Source organism: Poecilia formosa, unplaced genomic scaffold, assembly GCF_000485575.1.
Source record: "Poecilia formosa unplaced genomic scaffold, Poecilia_formosa-5.1.2 Scaffold102, whole genome shotgun sequence".
Classification (NCBI taxonomy): Eukaryota; Metazoa; Chordata; class Actinopteri; order Cyprinodontiformes; family Poeciliidae; genus Poecilia; species Poecilia formosa.
In genome coordinates this window covers 983,772-1,005,490 of record NW_006800041.1, presented here as the reverse complement: position 1 = coordinate 1,005,490, position 21,719 = coordinate 983,772, and the positions used below count along the sequence as shown (strand labels likewise).

The window sequence follows — 21,719 nt, the reverse complement described above, 5'->3', positions numbered from 1 at the left end:
ACACACACACACACACACACACACACACACACACACACACACACACACACACACACCACAACACACATGTGCCTCCTGTTTCCCATGGCCGGTTTAGCTTTCTTTACATGTGGGGCACGTTTGCTAACATTTCTTAAGGCTTGGCTTCATTAATGCAGACGATTAGCATCCTGTGAATTAATTAGTGTCAGTGCCCTTCAAAATGCTAATGCTAGCATTCTGTTGTCTTGGAGTGCAGTTAGAGTCTGGGCAAAGATACAAAGTTCTTACTGTATACGGACATCAGTAGTGCAATTTAAAAAAACTTCCTGCAGAGTTTAGCAGCCTGTCATTACAGTCACGCTAATATATAACTGGACTCTAGAAGTAGGTGGTTTTTTAGGACTTCTTCAGCCTGAATTTGCTTTTTTGATTACTGTTTGATTTGATGTTTGTTCTAAATTGCCAATGTACAAATGGACTGAATCGAATTGAGACACAGGGCACTGAAATCATCCTTGTCTCCAACATCAACTATTTTTTTAGATTAAATTCCACAGATTTTAAAAGTACTGAGTCAGCAAAGTGTATAAAAACCATTTGGTAAGGAAACACAGATGCACACAAGATGTGATAAATAGGAGAATTTCACAGAAAGTCTACTGGAAAACACAGCACCCATTATTTCAAATTACTTTTAGATTCACATTCCTGATTTTTATATATGTTTCCTTTGATTACCATGTCAGAAAGATGAATGAAAGACACCCTAGTTTATAAAGTTATGTGTAAATGTTTGGTTTGTCGGTGAGCACAGATGAAGGCTGACACACAAAAAAAGGGGTTCTACTTCACCCATTGAAAGCGCTTGCAGTACATTCTCCCGTTTAAACACATTGTATTGACAGCTTCCCCCTTGTAATTAAAGAGTACTGAAGAGCTGGCTGGCTTCCAAGACAAAGTTCAAAAGACGGGTCACGAGAGGAAGAAGGTGTGTGCGTGAGGGAACGCGCGTGCGTCAGTCAGCTGTCGATGCAGCTGGACACATCAGAGACGGGCCTTTATCGACATATTCGGGAGCCTAATGATTTTACTTTATTTAACAGGCATCTGAAGAGACGACTATGCTAATTATAAAAGGGATTTCCACTTTGTTTGGGGGGTTGAATTCAGATTGAACATGTCTGTGCATGTTTGTACTACACCCCCGGTGAGTATGCATCCATAAAATATGTGTGGGCATGAGCGGCACTTGTGACAACTGGAGTATGAGAAGACAAATGTGGGTGGCAGTTACAGTGGAAGTGGTAAACTTGACAACAACAACAACAACAACAACAAATCCATCCCCTTATGTGTAAGCATACTCCATCAAACATGCACAGGAGTGTTGCTGTGTGTTTGTATGCATGGTATTGAAATCAGGCTCTGGTGTTTCATCCTAAATGAGCCCCACGGGAATAAACTGGATTCCTGGGATTAACTCTCTCTCAGCAGACAGACGTCAGGGAGCAGAGAGAGAAAAACAGCTACGAGTGAACAGTTTCAAACCTGAGTTTGCCAGCGCGATAGCCTTGAGAGTGACGAATTCCTCCTTCTCCAGCTTCATAGACTTATATTTCTTGACCAGCTGAAGAATAGCGTTGTTCAGGTCCAGAAGGCCAGCTAGTTTCGACTGGTCCTCGTCCATTATGTAGTCCTCAGCATACACCAGCTGCACAGGAGCAAGGAAAAAGACGCAACTTAGATTGGAATCGGTCAATTTCATGTGAGCAAGAAGAAAACAGTGAAGCCTCCTACTTTGTCTTCAAAGGAGAGTGAGCGATACACGACACGCAAAATCAAGATCTCCATCCATGCACTCTGCAGTAGACTCATCTGGTCTGCCAAAGACAGCGTGGAGAAACCTGGAGAAAAGTGACACGTGTAAAAGACGAACATTAGGAAGGGAAATTTATCAACTTCTTTTTTGTTTGTTTGCTGGTTTTTATTTCTGTCATTTTGAGTCTAATACTTATGTTTTATGCATCTTGAATTTGAGCAAACTCACACTGAGGTGCGTATGAAGTTTCAACATAAATTAAGTGTTGAATGAATGTTTTTGGGAAGGAGAGAATAAAAACATATTGTAGATCACTTTTAAAAAAAAAAGAAAATAACACTTTTTCAAAACATTAAAATATACTCCAAGACTGGATTACCTTTTACTTATTAGTAATACTGCTGCAACCAAATCCATAGATTACAAGAAGTAATCAAAAGTTAAACTACAAAGTAGAGAAGATATTCAAAAGACAGGATAAAAGGGTCAACTCCTTTCTATCTTTCGGTTTTACCCTTCATCCATTAACTCGACCAGAATCCTCCTTCCAGTACTCCTCCTCCTCCTCCACTTCCTCTGTCCCCTTCGCTCAGGGCTATTCCCTGGGGGATGGTAAGCCTTATCTCAGCCTGCCACAGCCTCCATGGATCAATGCTGGACATCACTGCAGCGCTACTCAAAACACACACTAATTGCTGCTACGGCCTTAAAACTGCTGGTTTCTTTAGTGGTCAATCCATGTCCTTTTATTTGGAGATCTGTCTTTTTCACCACAGCCTGTGCTTTTATATCTGAGTCTGTCTTTCTTTGACTGATCTCATCTGTTTGTTCTTTTTTCTTCTTCTTCTTGCTCCATTTTCATGCGTCTTGTCCATTTAAATGCTTAAATATAATTTCTAATTATGATTTGGATCCTTATGTTTTTATTGACATTTTTTTTGGAATTGTCTTACTTTTGTATGAAACTCACACGCTCCGTCTTTTCCTTTTTATTTCTCTTTAATGGAACACCTGCCCACTCACACCTCTCCTCACAGCTGTCCCTTCCTCACACACCTGTCCATTCACACCTGCCTGTCTGCCTACATGGCTGCTTCTTCATGAGTGCAAACCTTCGTAGAGAATGCAGCGACAGTGGACCATGAGAGCACACCTGTCAGACCTCATTGCAGAGCCACTTCCCCCAGTTTGTTCATTTGCGTGTGTGTGTGTTGGACTAGAGCATCCTGCCAAGAAAACAGGCAGATGAGAAGGCAGATATAACTTTAGCAACATCTGCTGCAATGGGCCTCCTCTTGAGATGCTGGATATATTAGGTGGAGTTTGTGTATTGGGGACAGGTGCCTCATTAAGGCAAAGCTGGAAGCTAGTGTTGATTGTAATGTTCTTTGGTGTTGTGCAACTTTCAAGAAATATTTCATTTTAAAAGATATAAACACACACACACACACACACACACACACAATCAAAATATAGTGCCTTGCAAAAATAAAACAAAAAAACAACCTTTACACACTCAAAAGTGAGGTATTTGAGGTCCCGATTACAAAAACTTGGTACGCAAATTCAAATAAACACGACTATTATAGGAACAAAAATTGTTTACATCATCAAAAATCATCTGCATGATAAGTGGGTTTGTGAATGCGGTCATTGACAAACACATCTCTCCTAATTACAGATAAAGTGCACACATGTACACACACACACACACACACACACACACACACACACACACACACAACATGCAAATAAAGACCAATAATTAAAACCTTGTAATTAATTTATTGAGCTGAAAGTGCAGCTTTTCCTTTTGAGTCACATCAACGATTTTCATCAGGATGAGGCGTCTTTATGTTGCAACTACTCTATGAAGATTTGTATATCTTGAGCGTAGTAAATAATAAACAACGCTACACTTTCATGGTGCTGGCTTTTTCTATTTTTTTTCCATACACAAAATGCACATGAGTCTTTGCGTGTGCACACCTATGCGTGTGTGTGTGTGCGTGTGTGTGTGTGTGTGTTTGTGTGTGCCTCTCCCTCTCTCTGCCTCACCAGCCTGTCTGCGCCGTTCAGCCATCCAATGCCTCTTATCTGTCTGATTAATAGGCGGCCGGCTTCAGGACAAATTAATTAACAGATAACACCATCTCTCCCTTCTTCTCTTCCACCTTTCCTCCCCTCCTTCTCATGAAGCGATCGATACAGCAGAAGAAAAGAAACATCAATGGGAATTTAGTGCTGATGATGGAGAGAGAGGGGTATTGATGGAGGGAGGGAAAGTATGAGAGAAAGAGAGCGATGGAGGAGAGAAGAAAGTAAAAGTGGGGGAGAGAGGTGGTGGGAGGAGAGCTGATGGTGGAGGTGGGAGGGGTGGAGACCTTTCTTTCATACCTGTGATTCCAATTGACAAAAGAAGGTTCCTTATTTGGTTCTAATTACATTTTCTTTCTGCCCATTGTTGATAAGGCATCTCATACTGAGTTAGGAGGTGTGAGTGGGTTGTAAGGTTGTTGTAACGTGTGCAGCAAAGCTGCTTTGAACTTATTTTCAGTTGCTTAGTTGTATGTGGAGCAGCGTACATTAAAACGACTAAACATTTGCTGAGAAATGTGGAGATCTATAAGAAGTTTATGCGGCTGTTCGGTGAGAGCAGCCAATTATAGCTCTGTCTGGAAGCAGAAATTGTGGAATGTTGCTTGTTTTGTGCTTGTTTTTTCATGAGTTTTGGTATATTATTTTTTACCATAAGTGTGTAACGGTGTGTGTGCGTGTTTGGGTGTGCATGTGCCACACGGCGTCTGACAGAAAGGGGCTACGGTGCAGTCATGCAAACTTAACCTCCTCTGCTTGCTCTTGTGCTCTCTTTCTCTTTTCTTTTCACTTTTCTCCATCAGATAGCCACATGAAAACAAACACGCACACACACAAGGAAACACACGTTGATTCCCCAGCCACCCTGCGGCCTGTTTGTCTGCCAAATGAGTCCTGACTGCACGTTTACACCGGAGACCGCACAACAGCCGGGCTCAGACACACACACACACACCTACAGGATAGCCCTCTCTCACGCTCCAGTTGCCTCGCAGACGCACGCAAACACACATATCTCGGAGCCCTATATTTGTTTTTGTGTGGTTACAGGGCAAACGGGAACCAGTGAGAAGCGATTGATGCTTATGAACACATAAATGCGATTCAGCGTATGTATGAGCATGGTATACTGGCGTGTGATAACTGTTGCATCAACAAATACATTTGTGCGTGTATCTGTGTGTGTGTAGCATCATGAAACAGGTGCTGCGATGGGGATCTGATCACTGTTATTAACTCCTGGTGTAATACAACTAGCAAATTTCTAGGTCAGCAGTTTGACCTTTATTTTTTAGGAAAAGCAAACAAGAGGGTGATGATGTCAACACCAAGGACATCAACACTCCATCAACAAATTCTTTTTCATGGCTTACGTTGATGTCCTCCGGGTCTTTATTAACAAATGTCCTCATCTTGATGTTCAATCGATTTCTTATGTTGAAAAGAAAGATATTTAACTGCAACAAAATCTGATTGAAGAAAAGTTAGGACACAAGAAGCATCTCACCTTGAGTGATGTGTTTCTTCTGGTGACATGACGTCTCTGATATTGGCCTGAGGAAAGTTTCCAAATACTTTTGAGGCCTCTTCAAGTTAATTTCCAAACTCTCAAACTGCTGCATCCGTCTTTTTAAAGGCCTTTCTGATCTTACCGTGGTCTTCATTGGTCAGTAGTGATTAGCATATGAAACTAAAATTCAATGCATTACAAAATACTAACTGATGTTTTTAGTATGTGCATCTGAAGTGAAATAATTGTGTGCAACGTTAGCCATTTTCAATGGGAATAAAAGTTGGAATATTCTATTTTATCATTAAGCAGAAGACATATGTTTTATAGTTATGTTTACGAAGTCACAAATGTAAACTGTTTTTCTTTCTTCATTTTTATGGTTTATTCATGTTAGTGCATATTTGTTAATTGCAAGCTGATATTAAAAAGCCACAAACATACACAGACCGTCATGGGACATCCTAATTTGTTCACCAACTCTATGATGCACATCAGTTGGACAGTTTTGTCTTTAGCATAGTTTATTCATGGCCCTCCATGGTGGATAAAGCCTCTATACCATACAATTTGTGAAAACGTGTGCACATGGTCGATGTGCTGCCAGCAGAGAAGCAGGTCAAATCAGTGCTGCTGGGCTACATCTAATCAAAATGAGCCAACTTCCAACTTAATCCCACTGTGAGACTTTAGGTTAGATAAAATAGGCCAACATTGCTGCTGAAAGACAAGTGCAATATGTTTTACTGGGGTATGAATCTTCTACACATCAAAAACCTATATTTTGTCTTACATCTGAGGATAAATATTTGCTAAGCTTATTTTTTCCATTAATAGTTGAAATGTTGGTGGAATTTGGTTTGTTTGTGAGGATCTGCCATGATTTACATGTCCTAATATTTGGTTACGTTGACACCAAATGTGATGGCTTTACAAGGTTTTTTTGTAAAGCCATCACGTTTGTAAAGTGGAACACTTCAGGCTAGGGGATGATAAACAAAGGCTTGGATACGAACTGCAGCCAGACAAATGCCATAAAGGTACAGACATAGTGACAGACAAAGGAGCTGCTGATGAGCAAGACAAAAAAAAAAAGCTTTGTAAAGTTTTTGAAAAGCTTCTGAATGTAATCTGAGGATTGACAAGTTGTCCGTCTGTCATGTTATGCTGTGTTCACTTTTTAAAACACATTTCACTGATAAGCGCTGTGATAGTATGAGGTTTGTGTTTTCACTGGGAGAGAGGCATGTCTGGATTTCCGTCCTGGACCTGTTGCCCATGTGACCCGATAAACGTAAGACAATGGATGCATGAAAGGACGCTTAAGGATTTTTACTTGTAAATATGTAAAATATAAATGACATAAATATCCCAGTTTTTTTACGTCGTAATGAAGCCAGGGACAACCCTTTGGTTCTGTTAAAATAGCCGCTACTTATTTGATCATGTCTACAGGGCGACCAGATGTTTCACTCAGCCTAAACAATGTGACGGTTGTAATCCACTTTTCCTTGTTTTTTGGAAAGTTATCTGACTTAAAGTTTTAAGAAATTAAACTGCTTTAAACTGCATCCCAGAAATGTAAAACACAACATTGTAAAACTGCAAAATCAGGGGAGTGTGTGTCTTCGTGCATAATTGCCTCAAGCTCATTAATGACGACGTAAAAAGATGATGATGTCTCACTTCACTACAAAAGTGTTAAAAAAAAATCAACACTTTGTCCACATGAAAATCAAACAAATTATGTTCTTTTTTTTTCTTTCTAAAAACATCCAGAGTCCCTCTCTGAATGACTGAAAGTCACTAAACATTATTGCTAAAGAAGCTGGATGTTTCCAGCATTTTATATCCATGGGAAGTTGAATGGAAGCACGAGAATTTTCTAAAAAAAAAAAAAAAAAAAAGGCAACCAATCACTCAGTGTGTCAGATCTTCTTATAGGTAGACAAGAGGATATGAGAACAATGGAGTTCATTTTCTTTGATTTGTTTCTCATTGTTCATTTCCAACAGTGGAATGTTCTGTGTTCAGCATGTGCACATACTGTGTCCTGCAGGGGACAAATTTAAGTCTACTGGCCCACTGAGACCGAGATTGCATGAGGATGCGTGAAGTTTCCAACAGTTACCAGCTCGTCGGTGCCCTGTGTGCATCTCAGTGTGTGTTTTTGTTCTGCAGGCACACTGTGTGACGGCATGAAACTCCAGTGCTCGCTCTTGCTACACTGTCTGTATGTGTTTGTGTTTAAACGTGCGCAAATTGTTTCCTGCTGGGCAATGCAAGTGCTCCCTTGTAGCGCTCTCTGAGTGTGCGTGTGCGCTTGTTTGTGTTCGTATCTCAAACTGTTCCGTACCATACGGACAGACGACAGCCAAAATGAACACGGGCCCCCTGTGATGGCTTTGGCCAGGCTGAAACAATACACACAAGAAACGTGAAGAACGCAAACCGTCTTGCACTCACACACCCAAACACACACACACACATCCACCAGCTGACCCAATTACACAGAGATGCGCAACGAGATGGAAACAAACCTACCCAGAAAACCAGTTAATTTAAAAGAGCTTAAAGACACACACAGGTTACACATTCTCTTCCACACACACACGCACACACATTGTGGGTTCATAGACACATTGGGTTTGGAGTTGACATGACATAGACTTCTAAATCATATGTTCAGTTTAAGCATTCAGGGCCAAATTCCCTGTAAAGTTCTCCTGGCTGATACTGATTCTTAGTGTTATTTGTGGTCTGACCTGGTGAATACAACTGACAGATTGGATTAAAAATCATGCTTTAAGTTCCTTGGTAGGGGCAGCGGTATTGAATCCACCCAAAATGAAAAAATAAAAATAAAAATAAATAAATAAATAAAAACAAAACAGAAGTTTTGCTTATGTTTTAAAAGCCCATGTAACTAATACTTAATGCTAATATTCACTGATGCTTTCCACTGTTTCAGTCTTCATGTTTTTACTTCTCTGAAGTACGAGCTACGTTTTCAACCCCATCAAAAAAGGAGCCTCTAACTTCACATACAACCACATTCATCTTTATGAATATTTCATGACAACAACTAAATTTAAGTGTAGTGATGACAGGTCTGTGTGTAAAGTTAAAAATTAGGGTTTTGTAACTTTTACTGAAGACTATTTCACAATCTTTTTTTGTTGCTACTAAATGGCAAACCACAGGGACATTAATAAATTACTTTACTTGGTTATAGCACTGATTTCAAAACTGTATTTTATTTTCAATTTAGTCGCATTTACTGAAGATACATTACAAACACTATTATACACCGGGATCCTCATCCTCTCAAACATTCTTGGTTAAAATATCTTTTCCCCTTTCTTCCCCCTTCCCCCCTTGAGCTCTCTTTTCTTCACCAACCCCCCTTTCCTCCATGCGGCCTGGGGGAGAGCAGAGCAGTCATAGGGCTGCGGTAGCCTCTAATCAGTGTGAACAGCCAGCTAATTACCAAACCCTCAGCCCTGCCTGACTGTTAATTGCATACATTAGACACCATCAGCAGCACTGCAAGATTAACACTTAAAATCTTCCCATTGCTGTAGTGAAGATGAGTGCTCTGTAAGTGTGTGTGTGTGTGTGTAAAAGACAGAGACGTAGAAGAGAGGAGTGTGTGTGTGTGTGTGTTTAGTGTGTGTGTGCTGTCTCTGTGGTTGCGGGTGCTAATATTTAACACTTAATTAGACCCAAAATGATATTGTCTCAACACGAAGACGTTGTCTAGTGCGTTAGCTGTTGCCATTGTGGGGTTGCTTGGGTGGGGGCAGCTGGTCGCTGAGGTCGTCGAGGGCAACCCCAAGTCTCCGTGGAGACGACAGATGGAGTGACATTAAGAGCATCGCAGTGGAGCCATTTCAAATAATAAAATATCAATATTTACATTTTAATTACCTACTTCTTGCTCCACCAGGGCAGAGTCGAGGAGTGTGTGTGTGTGTGTGTGTGTGTGTGTGTAGTTAAGTGTATGAGCACTGCAAGCTCCACTGAGGCCAAGTCTGTTTGACTCCATATAGAGACCAGAGACCTGCTCCAGGGATAACCTTCAGTCCTACTTAATGATTTTTACTGAAATAAATATATTGCTGCAGTTCACACCTTATTTTTCAGACCTTCACTACTAATACGCTTTTCACTTTTTCCTTTACTTCTATCATCCGTCCTTTTCCTCATCCTCCACCTTTGCATCCTGCCATCCCCTCCATCAATATATTGCTGATGCAGACTGGATTGACCACTCTGAGTGTGTTAGCATGTGTGTGTGTGTGTGTGTGTGTGCGCGCGCGTACAAATCTGTCCAGGGAATTAACTGCGTATACACACAACTGAGCAGCTTACAAAGTAACTCTTCCTGTTTGTCTCTTTCTGACAAACACATATAACACATGTAATGCTGCTGGTCATTACTAAAGATTACAAACTTAAAATGCAACAAGAGTCACTGCTGATAGGACACCAATCAAGTATAGCATTATGACAGATTGCCTATTATGGTGTTGGTCCACCTTTTCCTGCAAAAACAGCACTGAGTCATCAAGGCATAAGCTCCAGTAGACTTCTGAAGGTGTGTTGTGGGATCTGGCACAGACATGCTATCAGCAGATCTTTTAAGTCCTATAAGTTGCAAAGTTAGGCCTTCATAGATTGGACTTGTTTATCCAGAACATCATTGACTGGACTGAGGTCTTGGGAACTGGAGCCCAAGTCACGGTTCCCAGGGATGGACTGGGCACAGAGACTGTTCTGCTGCTTTGCAGCCAAATACACACAAACTGTGACATTCTGATAGGCGCCTGCCAGAACCAGCAATAAATTATTCAGGAAATTGGGGTACTGTAGTTTATAAGTCTGTTTTGAACTATATGAACTAACTTTTACTCCCTTTTTACGCATCATCAGATGAACCCACTTCTCTTTTTCTGATCCCTGCCCTGTTATCAAAATACTCCTCAAGAGTTTCAACTTTGGGGATGCTGACCTTACTGTCCAGCAATCAGAATGTGGACTTTGTCAAGTTGCTCAAATTTTTACGTAAACTTGGAGGACAAAATATTCTCTTGCAGCCTAATTCAACCCACCCAAATAACACGTCATGGTGATGAATTTATATTTTGCACCTCACCTGTCAGTGTTCATAATGGTTCGCCTAGTAGGTATAATTGGGAGATCTCATTACAGATTATCCATATGTGTCTGTTTAAGAATCCAGGGCATCTGGCCTTTTATAGTAGATCTAGCATTGCTCTTTGGTTACAAATGTATTAAAAATGTATTTAAAAACAAAGTCACAGGATGTCCTGCCAGGCATAATTGGTGTATCAGCAAAATCTTACTGATTGTGGCTTTAAAACAAACCCAGTGGTCCTTATCCGGGCCTGGTGTCTCTATATGAGATTATGAGGCCGTGTTGATTCTATCTGTCTAATCCCCTGTAGCTTCCATAAAGGGAGCACCACTGAAACTCCACAGGGATTAATTTACCATTCACAGATTAGAGATATGTTTGCCAAAATCACCATTGAGAACCCAGTCAGCTGGAGGATAGGCTGACGCGATGCAGAAAAGAGGAAGGGAAGGGAGTGAGAGACATAAACAGAGGGACACGGCGGCAGAGATAAAAGAATGAATCCACACGGAGCCTCCTTTCCTGAAGCACCGTGTCTTAATGTCGTTGCTTGAAGACAAGAACATTAGACCTCATTCCAGCTCCTCATCTGGGCCTGAAAAAGCCTGGGCTGAAAATCTTAATTAATTGTCCAATAGTGCTGTGGGGTCATTATGCATTGCAATAAAGAAGCGTGTAATTATGAGATTTAACAGCCATTACCAAGGCCAGGAACTCATATGTCATCATCAGCAACCAAGCCAACGGTTTGGTTCGGCTGCGCGTGTGGCTTGATAGACAACTCACACACAATGCACATGCACACGCATACTCCATACTCCACACGCATGCTCCACTGTGGGAATATAGTGGTCGGACAACAAGGAGAAAACTACCTTTTATATTAGAGAAGTAGTTATGTGCTAATGTACAAGGATACATGAAGACTAACAGTACTAAAAAAAAACATATAAACTGGAAAAATGACACAAACACACACATGCGCACGCACACACACACACACACACTCATAGGCACTTAACAGAAGCCCATCAGTCTGACCCAGACAATAAGGCAGCCAGCTGTGATAGCAGCCTGCAGATGAAACATCCCATCAAGATTAAGCAGACACAAAAATACACATATTATTACTACTGTGTGCCTGTGTGTGTGTGTGTGTGTACGTGTGTGTTTGTATTTACTTTGGGTGGCCTGTAAACCAAAGAGAGGAGAAGCCACAGCCATTTCCTACACAGCAGGTGAAAAGTGGCAAACTCTTGCAGGAATTACATGGCGTGTGTAAAGGCAGGCTGTCAACTACATCCGTATTTAGTCCAGTTTCTAAAAAGACAACCGTCTATGAAAGAGTGTGCAGTCCTACACTGCTGCTGCTCGCCTGCAGATGGTTTCATTTGCTTGTCTACGAAATGTTTGCGCTTGTTACATCGTTTTCAGCTGGTGACTCTCATACATCAAACCTATTTTCCTATCTGATAATGTCCTTATGGAAACCCTCTTGTATGTTATTTAAAAAGGGTGAAGCGGGGGAGAGAAAAGGGAAAGCAGAATAGAAAAGATCGGCAAGAAGAAGAAGGTAGAGGAGAGTAAAATGAAGTGGACTATGGAGGAACAAAAAGTGAAAAAGGAATAGATAGAAGGATAGAGAGGAGCGAGGCAGAGGAAGAATAACCATTTCATGCCTGTCTGTGAACTTTGCATGAACCGAGATAAAATAATGTGAAGCCATGACAAGCCTGTACCTCCTTCTGCTAGATTTGCAGTATGCATACCTTAGGTGTGTGATATGTGTGTGTGTGTTGAGGTGGATGAATCTCTGCGTGAGCTCTTGGTGTGTATCTATGTGTGCACTCCAACAGATAGACCAGGATGATGATGATTTGAAATGGAGTTTGGCCTGTGCGTAATTATGATCATCTATCTTTATGCCCCGCCAGCATATCATATAACATCATATCACATCATATCATTTCTCTCTTTTTCCGTCTAGGACAACTGCACAACTACACAAACACACAGACAAAAACTCACAAACACAGAAGCAAATTGAAAGTAGTAAAAACGGACTGTTTGCTCATAATGACTTAGATGATGATGGGCTCAGATGGTCTGCTGATTTATTTGTTACTGCTCGTCTGGTTTGACTTATTATAAAACTGTGTGAGTCTGTGTATGTGAGTACAGTGACTTCTTTGGATGTGTGTGTGTGTTTAAAGTGCTTCTTAACAGAAACATGGATGACATTTGTGTGGAAAGGATTGTGTGTATTCTTATGTTTACGACGTGTGTGTGGCAGAGAATAACGGACACAGACAGGTCAGGATTGTCAGACTGCAGAGACTCTTTCATAGACTGAAAAACAAATGTAATTACTTGGAAAAGAAACATTAGATTACAAAACAATGCAGAGGAACAATTTTGCAAATACTTTTTTTTCTCTTAATAAGAAAAACATGTTCATGTGTTGCTTTATTTATTTATTTATTTATTTTACAAATAAAAATGTAAAAATAAGAATGTGTGTTTGTATTCATTCCCTCTGAGTTGGTACTTTGTGGAACTGTCTTTCAAAGCAATTACAGTCACAAGTCTGGGGTATATCTGTATCAGCTTTAAATATTAATAGACAGATATTTTTGCTAAATTAACTTTGCAAATTAGCACAAGTTCTGCCAGACTTAATGCCAAAAGCTAATTGTCAACCGCCATGTTTCAAAGAGTGGAGTATTTATTTTGGATGTAGTTTTCTGCCACACATAGTGTTTTCCTTATATGCAGGTGAAAATATATAATTTTCTTTTATCTCATTTGACCAGAAGTCCTTCTTCCACATGCTTTTCTACAACTTTATCCCTGACCTGTCTGCTGTGTTCCTTGGCTTTCATGAAGTGGTTTGTTCACAGATGTTCTTGAACGCATCTCTGTTGTATGGACAGCTGTGTTTATACTTAGCTCAAATGATCATCGTCATTTCATTTACTAAAGACACAAAAAGGTTCATGTAAGAAATAAATTAAAATACTGAAATATGAGTAAATAACACAAACATAGAAATCACAAAAGTCACAAATTTACATTTGAAAACACGCATTAAAAAAATAAGAAAAATGGAAGACTCTGGGTGTGACGTTTTCTTTTTGGGGCCGAGGAATATTTCTTTTAGTGTTCTGATTGATAAGCAATTGATCCGATTGTTGGGATATAGTCCCAAGGAAGTTGATTGAAGTAAAGTTGAGTAAAAGGGGCTGAATACAAGTGCATGCCACACTTTTCAGATTTTTGTTTGTAAAAATTGTTGAATTCTTTTTGACAAAGGTTACAAATGCTTTTGCGAGATAAGTTTGCCAATTTTTCCGCTACTTGAAGTAATGCGTGTCAAGACAGTCAAGCATCTTGAAATTATCTTGATAAGAAAGACAAAAGAAAAATGCAAAAGAAATGTTCATATGATATGCATTTATCAAAAAGTAAGCCAGGCTGTTCCTTGTTGTTGTTGGAAGATAAAAAAAAAAAGAAAAAAAGAAGCAAGGCACAGTCAAGAAAACGGCTTCATTTTCTCATAATGGTGATGCTTCTGCCTTAATCTAATAAAAGAAGTCCAATTTAATCCAGACATTAGAATCAAATATCAAATATTCTTTCCCTAATTTGATTCCATCAATATTTGTTTTCATCTGCAAACAAGGATGTGTTTGTTTGTACTGCAAGAGGAATTCACGGTGGTGCAATGGAAAATAAGATATCTCTTTTGCATGGATGTGAACAATAAAACAGACAAACACTCTCTCACACAAGCAAACAGACACATATTAAACCTTGGGGATGAGCAGAAATGGAAATCAAACACAGTGAACAGCGCTGAAGGAAAATCAACAGAGACCTGAAGCACAAGCTTGCAGATAGCCATCGAAATCTACCAAGGCCCATTAACTAAATCAGATTGGGATTCCAAATGCAAATCAGATTCCAATAAAGTCAGATTAAGTTAGACATCATTACAGTATGGGAATGGCAGTCGATTATGCCACGTCAAAGAAAGAGAACCCAACTCAGGCCAAGGCGCTGTTAAAAACCAGCTTTTATCTTCTAGATCTAAAATGTTTCTTGATATAATTCAAGTTTCTGAAGAAATACTAAATGTGTTTTCTGTGCAAATATACAATTGAAAATGAATATTTTGATACACCTTGTGAAAAGACAAAATGGTTGATTCCCTCCTCCCCCACTATCCGACACTACATAAGACTATTTTCTTTTTCCTGCGTTTGCATAGTCAGGATTACCAAAAGAAATTCCCTTTCCTTCTGACGATACTATAAGTGAATCAGGCTTGTAGGTTATTTTGCTATTTTCTACGGACTAAGATCAGAGCTTTCTGATGGAAACTCCAAAACATTGACTTTACTGTCATTTTGCTGGATTACTGTCCATTTGGAAGATCTCTGTGTGAGAGCTTCAAAACCTTAAGATGTTCCTTCAGTGTTTACTCAATGTTTTTTCCTCATAATGCCATCTGTTTTGTGAAGCACACCCCTCCCTCCTTCAGCAAAAGTCCCACAAAACATGATGCTGCTACCACCATAATCCACAGTTGGGATGTGTTCTCAGGCTTGTGAGTTTCCCAGTTTATCCCCCAAAAATGAAGGGCCAATGTGGCCCAAAACGTCCAATTCTAGTGTAATCAGCCTGATGGAAGCTTAAAAAAAAAATCAAGCTTTTATTCCTTGCCTTGTGGCTTTTCAGCGCATATCAAAACAGAACTTATTTCACTGTGGATAATGACACCAGCTATCCTCATGATGTTTTCGTCTACGCAGAACTATTTGAAGAAAAGGGCGTGGCAGGAAACCGGAAAGTGCAAGATAAACCAGACTTATAGAAAAGTTGACAGTTCTCTTTTAAATCTTGTCTTTTTTGTTGTTGTTTCCATGATGTCACACAAGGCTGTGTTTAAGGTGCCCCCTAAAATACACCCACATGTACCAGTTAATTGAAATGTTGTGAAGAAACCCATTTAGCAAACATGAATTATTTCCATATTCCTAACTGACTTAACATTCCTTGTATAATGTTTCACTTTATACAAACTGCAGATGGTGAAAAAATGGTTATGTGTCGTTTTATGCAATATGGTTTTAACTCAATGTGTACATCTGAACTTTTTCAGGAATTTGTCAGTTTTCTTATGGGTTAAGAAGGCGCTTAAATACTGTCACTGTCAAGGTGAACCAGCATTTGTAGACAGAATGAGGGCAAATGCGTGCGTGTGCACGAGTGTGTGAGAGTTTCTATTGACATATTTAACCCTGTGTGTTTTCATGACATTTTATTAAACTACTTAATAGCTTTGAGAGGGGGGGGCACATTAAAAGATGAACTGGAAAAGGTATGGCAACGAAGAACGAAATGGAGGCAATTAAGACTTGAAGAAAGAAATAATTGTTCTGTTTAAGACGTTTTGTTCCAATTTAGCTGCCAAATGGAGTAGGAAAGTGAGAGTGCTGTATTTCTTGTTTCTGGTGGTTTCATCAATCTTTTCACTGATGTTTTGCTGAGTTTAGCCCTGGGGGATCATAGAAAATACCTTATGCAGCTTGTTGCGATGTGTTCCAGTGTTAATTAAGTCAGCTGGAGTATCAAAGTTTTGAACATGTGCAACAGCTTCTGTGTGTGTCTGGCTTGGTTACAGTGTTTTTGGTAAAGAAAAAAGAGCAGCAATTTTTTTATTCAACATTTGCTCAGTACTGGTTGCTTTAGAAATGTTTGGCTAGGTTGCATTTACTTGAGAAATTAATTCTGTATTTGACAACCATTTCTAAACTGTTTGAAAGTAAGAAAACACACATTAAAAAAAAATAAGAAAAATGAAAGACTCTAGGTATGACGTTTTCTTTTTGGGGCCGAGGAATATTTCTTTTAGTGTTCTGATTGATAAGCAATTGATCCGATTGTTCTACATTCACGAACCATGTTTCCGCAGCAAAATAAATGAAAAACTGATAAAGAAATAAAAGGCTAGTTGAGAGGGACAATGTGAACAGAGTGTGGGAGGAGACAGAGGTTGAGAGCTGAGGTTGACTCAATAATGAAAAGGTTGAAGATACCATGGAGTTAGAGAAGATTAGAGGTTATTTCAGGCCATAAAGGAAAATAAGATAGAGACATAGAAAGTGAAATAAAGAAAAAGGTCACATGTGAGATGGGAGATTGTTGGTTTTTGATTTATAGTAGTTCCTGTCTGTTTGGGAGGATTTTGAGAGAGCTTTGATGTAACTGATGTACTAGACCACTTCAGTTATTGCGTATGCAAGAAACTAGATTTTATTTATACAGCACATTTCATAAATAAAAATCACAATGTGCCTCAAAAAGAGAGCAGGAAATTAAAAGGTGTCAACACACTTTTTTTTACCTAGATAATTAAATACATGACAATTATTAAAAAAGTAACTTTTCTGAATTCAACTACTGTCTAAAGCTGTCCGGTTACATTTTTATATGGTAATGCATGATGTGTGCAGACATAACATCGTTGATTTCCTTCCTCCCTCCTCATCCCATCACCACCTCCACCACTCCAATCGGTACCCCGTATCTCCACAGAGACTGATGAAATGGCTGGACCAATGGTGACACCCCTCCACCTACCGCTGCCCATTTTTTACAACTCAATCATGCCACGTTACAGCCGACACATAGACCGCTTATCCCGAGTGTCAAAATTGAAAGGGGAACAGCGAGGGAGAAAGACTGTAAGAAAAGACAGAGCAAGTAAAAGGAGATAGGGAGGCAAAAGAATAGGGGGAGACCCAAGAGCAATTTCTTCTTGAATAAAAAAGAAAATGGGAGGGGGTTGTAAAAAAAACACACACTAATGGCAAGGCCCCTGGTTCTGGTAAAAAAAAAAAAAGGGCTCTGTTATAGGTTCCGGCTCTCAGTCGTTGATTCATTCATTTGTTCGTTCCTTGGTCTTTCGTCAAGTCAAGTGCTCGCCCTGTCTGTCTTTCTCTTTTGTGTCCACAAGTCTAGATAAGAGCTGCTAGTATGACTGCCTGGTAGCCATTTAGTTATTATGGAAGCGGAGAGAAAGAGTGAGTAAAAGAAGAGAAAAGAGGATGAAAAGACTAATTCTACTGACAGATAAATGGCTCATTCTGAATGGCCTTTCCTTTCTTTAATTCACTCCCTTATTCTCCTCTGTTTAAATATTTGCTGTTCTCCTCCTCTTCCCACCTGACTGCACTCCGGTCTTCACACACACACACGCACACACACACACACACACACGCACACGAATGCACGCTTCACCATGACATGCAGCCTAATATGCATCTGGAGTTGCCTCTTTGAGAGCTATTAAAATGAGATCTTCTCGTCACTAATCCATATTATTGGACGGTGAGGCCTTTCATGCCCTTTGAATAATAACTTCTGATATTTCCACATAAGCACGATTCCCAGAGTGTGACGGCTTACTCTTCATGCTCCGTGCACAGGCGGTGAACAGGTGAGTGTGTGTGTATGGACTTCTCTCAGTTTGAATTAGCAAAAGGCTCACCTGTGCTTATGCATTTGTGTTAAAAGTACAGGCGTGTGATTCCTTACGGGACACGAGGAGACACGCTGCTGCTGCTGAAACCCCATTTTCCTCTCCTAATGACATATCAGATGTTTGCATAGGGCCATGTCAGTTTGAAAATGAACACAAACTTATATCTTGGAATAAAATAACCAATCAGAGGAATGTGTGTATTTGTATAATGTCAAAAGTCTCTTAGATGAGGCGATTCTGTGTGTCAAACATGACCAGCAACACACACACACACGTGCACACACACACACACACACACACACACACACACACACGCACACGCAGACAGACACACAAGAGTTCTGGTCTTGTTATCCGGGGGCCTGTCTTGCAGGCAGCCTCTCTAACGCTGAGTGATGTTTAAATTAGTTTACAATTTAGGCTCCTCGCTATCCGCAGACGGCTCTTAACTCAGTGTGTGTTTGTGATGTGGTTTTTTTGCCTGTGTGTTTGTGCGTGTGAGAGCGTAACAAATTGTTGCCAGTACGGCAGACATCTAATGACTTCAAATTAGCTGCCTGGCGCTCGCCTTGACACGTTGTTACCACTGTTAGGAGCCTTTGTGTGCGAGCAGCGCGAATGTGCATGTGTGTATGTGCAGCGCTGCGCAGCCATATCATGAAACATAAATTGGCTTTGCCTCCCCTCTCTCTGCCTCTGTCTTTTTTTTTTGCCTTTGTCTCTCAGTCTCTCTCCATCAATTTGATTAAAAAAATTACTGTACCATGGCGAGCGAAGCCTTGTGTACGTGCGCACACTCAAAACACAGTCGTCTCTGGCACGCGCGCGCGCCCGACAAGATGTGAAACAAGATGGCTGCTAACAGGTTAACAGGTCTATCCTTTTCTGTTTTGTTCTGGGTGCGCGTGTGTGTGAGTGAGTGTGTGTGTGCATGTCAGGAACTGATAAAGAATGTTGAGGAGGTGTATTTCTTTCTGACAATCCTCTACACTGTGAGTGAACAGTAGATCATGCTCTGTGAGGACATCACTGTTCAGTGCTGTAAACAGTGAGGATTTCATAAGGTGCTCATATCACTCACTCACACACAAACACACACACACACACTTGGAAGATGAAGAGTTCTATCTTTCTCTCGGAGCAGTGGATTGCCTTCCTCGTTCATCTAATCACACCATCTTCTCTCCTCCTCCAAGCAATCGTTGCGCTTCACTCCCTTTTTACAGAAAGATGCTCGCACACACACAGACACACACAGATACTACGCTCATCAGATAACCTGTGTAACTTGGCCTGCTTACTTTTAAGAACAGTAAAGAAAAGAAAAGGTGCAAACCAAGTGCATTAGATAACACATGGTATGTGTGATGAGTATACAGCATCTCCCAAAGGTATTGAACTTTTATCCTGTTTTGTCACCTTCTAACCCAATAAAATACCAAATTCGATTTATTTTATTTAAGGCTAAGCAACAGATCAAAACAAAGTAGAGCATAACCGGAAAATGGATGGAAATCAATGGATGGTTTTCAATGCATCTTATATTGAAAACTGTTTTGTAGTTTCTTTTTGTTCACTAACAAACCTGCAGTAGTTATACCGTGATTATGCTGAACTCTATTTACTATATAGGATTAAAAGCAATTGAGTAACAGGAAAGCAGCGGCTGAATGTAAATGCATGTCATGTTTTCCACATTTTTATTTGTAAAAAAAAAAAAGAAAAAAAAAAAGTGAAAATTAAATATCTGATTTTTTTCCATTTCCCAACTGTAATTTATTTGTGTTAATCTTGCACACAATTCCACCAAAAATACTTTGATGTTTGTGATTATAATCTGAACTGACGTGAGATGTTTTATAGGGTGCTAGACCTGGTGTGGCTTCAGATATGAAAGCAAGTCACAAACTCAGCAGGATGGAGGTAAAGAGTTAAAAAGAAACCAGAGGAGGACAGGAAACTGTGAGAAACATCGGAAAAGAGATAAGTATGGGAAATATGGTATATTATCCTAAAAAGAGAAAAACCCATCCTTAGTGTTATTCTTAGTTTATGGATCAATATGTATGTCTGCTTATTGTCCATATGGCAGAGCAGAGATCAATACACTTACTAGGGGCAATGTGTATTCCTATCGCTCCCACTCAATTCATCTCGATTTTTCCTTTTCACTGTTATTTTCGCATTATTGATATCATATACGTATCATTCATGGACCCTGTTATCCAACGCCACCAGCTTTATTGGTATAGATTTACGCAGCATGACTAAATAATATTTATGTCTCTAATCTGGTATTTTCCCCTGTGCTTTACAGCCCTGCTATGCTGTTCTGCTGAAGCAAAGCAGGGCTGTATTTTCTTTTCCTTTCCTTTATTCTGTAATTATTTTTATCTGACAAAAGGTCAAAACCTTCTGCTAATCTGTTAATCTGATATGCTGCTCTTCTCTGCAGGATCGCTTACAAACGGCCAAAGCAGTTTGGGCACTTTGCTGCTTTTTTGTTACTTTCTTCCTCATTTTTTTAACACAAGATCATATTTTTTGTTCTGCCATTATGGTAATTCCTTTCATCTTGTATTGCAGATCAAGAGAGATTAAGGGAGAAAAGGGGTTAGAGGTTGGCTTAAAAGGATTAGATTGAGTTCTTTCCTCTGTAGGTAGAAATAGATGAGATACACTGTAAAATATCTATCTATCTATCTATCTATCTGAAATATAACATTAAATCTTAGTCTCCTTCATCTCTAATCATCCATCTGTTCTACATACCATTTAATTTCAAACACATTTGGAACATTAAATGAATAAAAATGTTAACCTTAAAGACACAATTTTGGGGAAAGAGTCCGATCATGTCAAGGTTTGGAAGTATCCGGGTGACTGTGCACGTCTGCAGACGTTGCAGCCCCAGACACACCCTCCCCCCAAATCGAACAACGTATTTGCATTTCTTTGTCTGTGGGTGTGGTTGTGATAAAATAAATAAATAAAAATGAACTGATTCAAATTGGGAATTAAATTGGAATCCCTACCTGGGATGTGTTTGGCCCAACCGATGTTGACCACCAGTTCTCTGTCCGCCAGGTCACACAGCGTGGTGAGGGCCTTGATGTCGCTGTCCGGTACTGTTGGGTCAGGCATGGCGTAAATCTTTTCTGGCTCGGCCACCAGCAGGTGAGAGACGATTTTGTTATCTGCAAGGCAGCCAAAGGCAACTGACATGACCACCAGACAAGGAGACAGACACAGAGACAGAGAGATAGTGAAATTTTTGTCTTGGAAGGGTAAAAGCTGTTCCACACCATTCAGGTGCAAAAATGTGAAAAGTCAATGCACAGTCTCTAACAAAACACCTGCTGTGATTAAACACAGCTGCTGTGAGTTAATACAGGTTTTTTTTGTTTTCTTTTTTTTTTCTGTAAAATTAACAACCTCAGATCAAACTGCATTCTGAAAATGCAGTTTTCAGAAGAGGATTTCATTTATTAGGGGGAAAAAAGCTACCCAAACATGCAAAAATTGCCAAGTTTATCAGCACAATATCCTGGGAAGATTCTGTTTCAGGTTCAAGTCCTGAGTTTGAGTAGGCTGCTCCAAA

The 21,719-nt window shown here is 39.9% G+C and overlaps 1 protein-coding gene across 9 annotated transcripts in view; it reads right to left on the bottom strand.

Annotated features, from left to right (window-relative positions):
* Window positions 1–21,719, bottom strand: part of esrrga (estrogen-related receptor gamma a) — a 263,653-nt gene that overhangs the window by 7,670 nt on the left and 234,264 nt on the right. For 7 of the 9 annotated variants that reach the window (XM_016674828.1, XM_016674823.1, XM_016674824.1 and 4 more), the window contains 3 exons: window positions 21,154–21,336; window positions 1,780–1,886; window positions 1,531–1,693 (listed from right to left, as the gene is read on the bottom strand). In XM_016674828.1, the coding sequence (XP_016530314.1) occupies window positions 1,531–1,693; window positions 1,780–1,886; window positions 21,154–21,336 (453 nt within the window). The remainder of the gene's footprint in view (window positions 1–1,530; window positions 1,694–1,779; window positions 1,887–21,153; window positions 21,337–21,719) is intronic. The other 2 variants (XM_016674825.1, XM_016674827.1) reach the window with 1 other exon arrangement.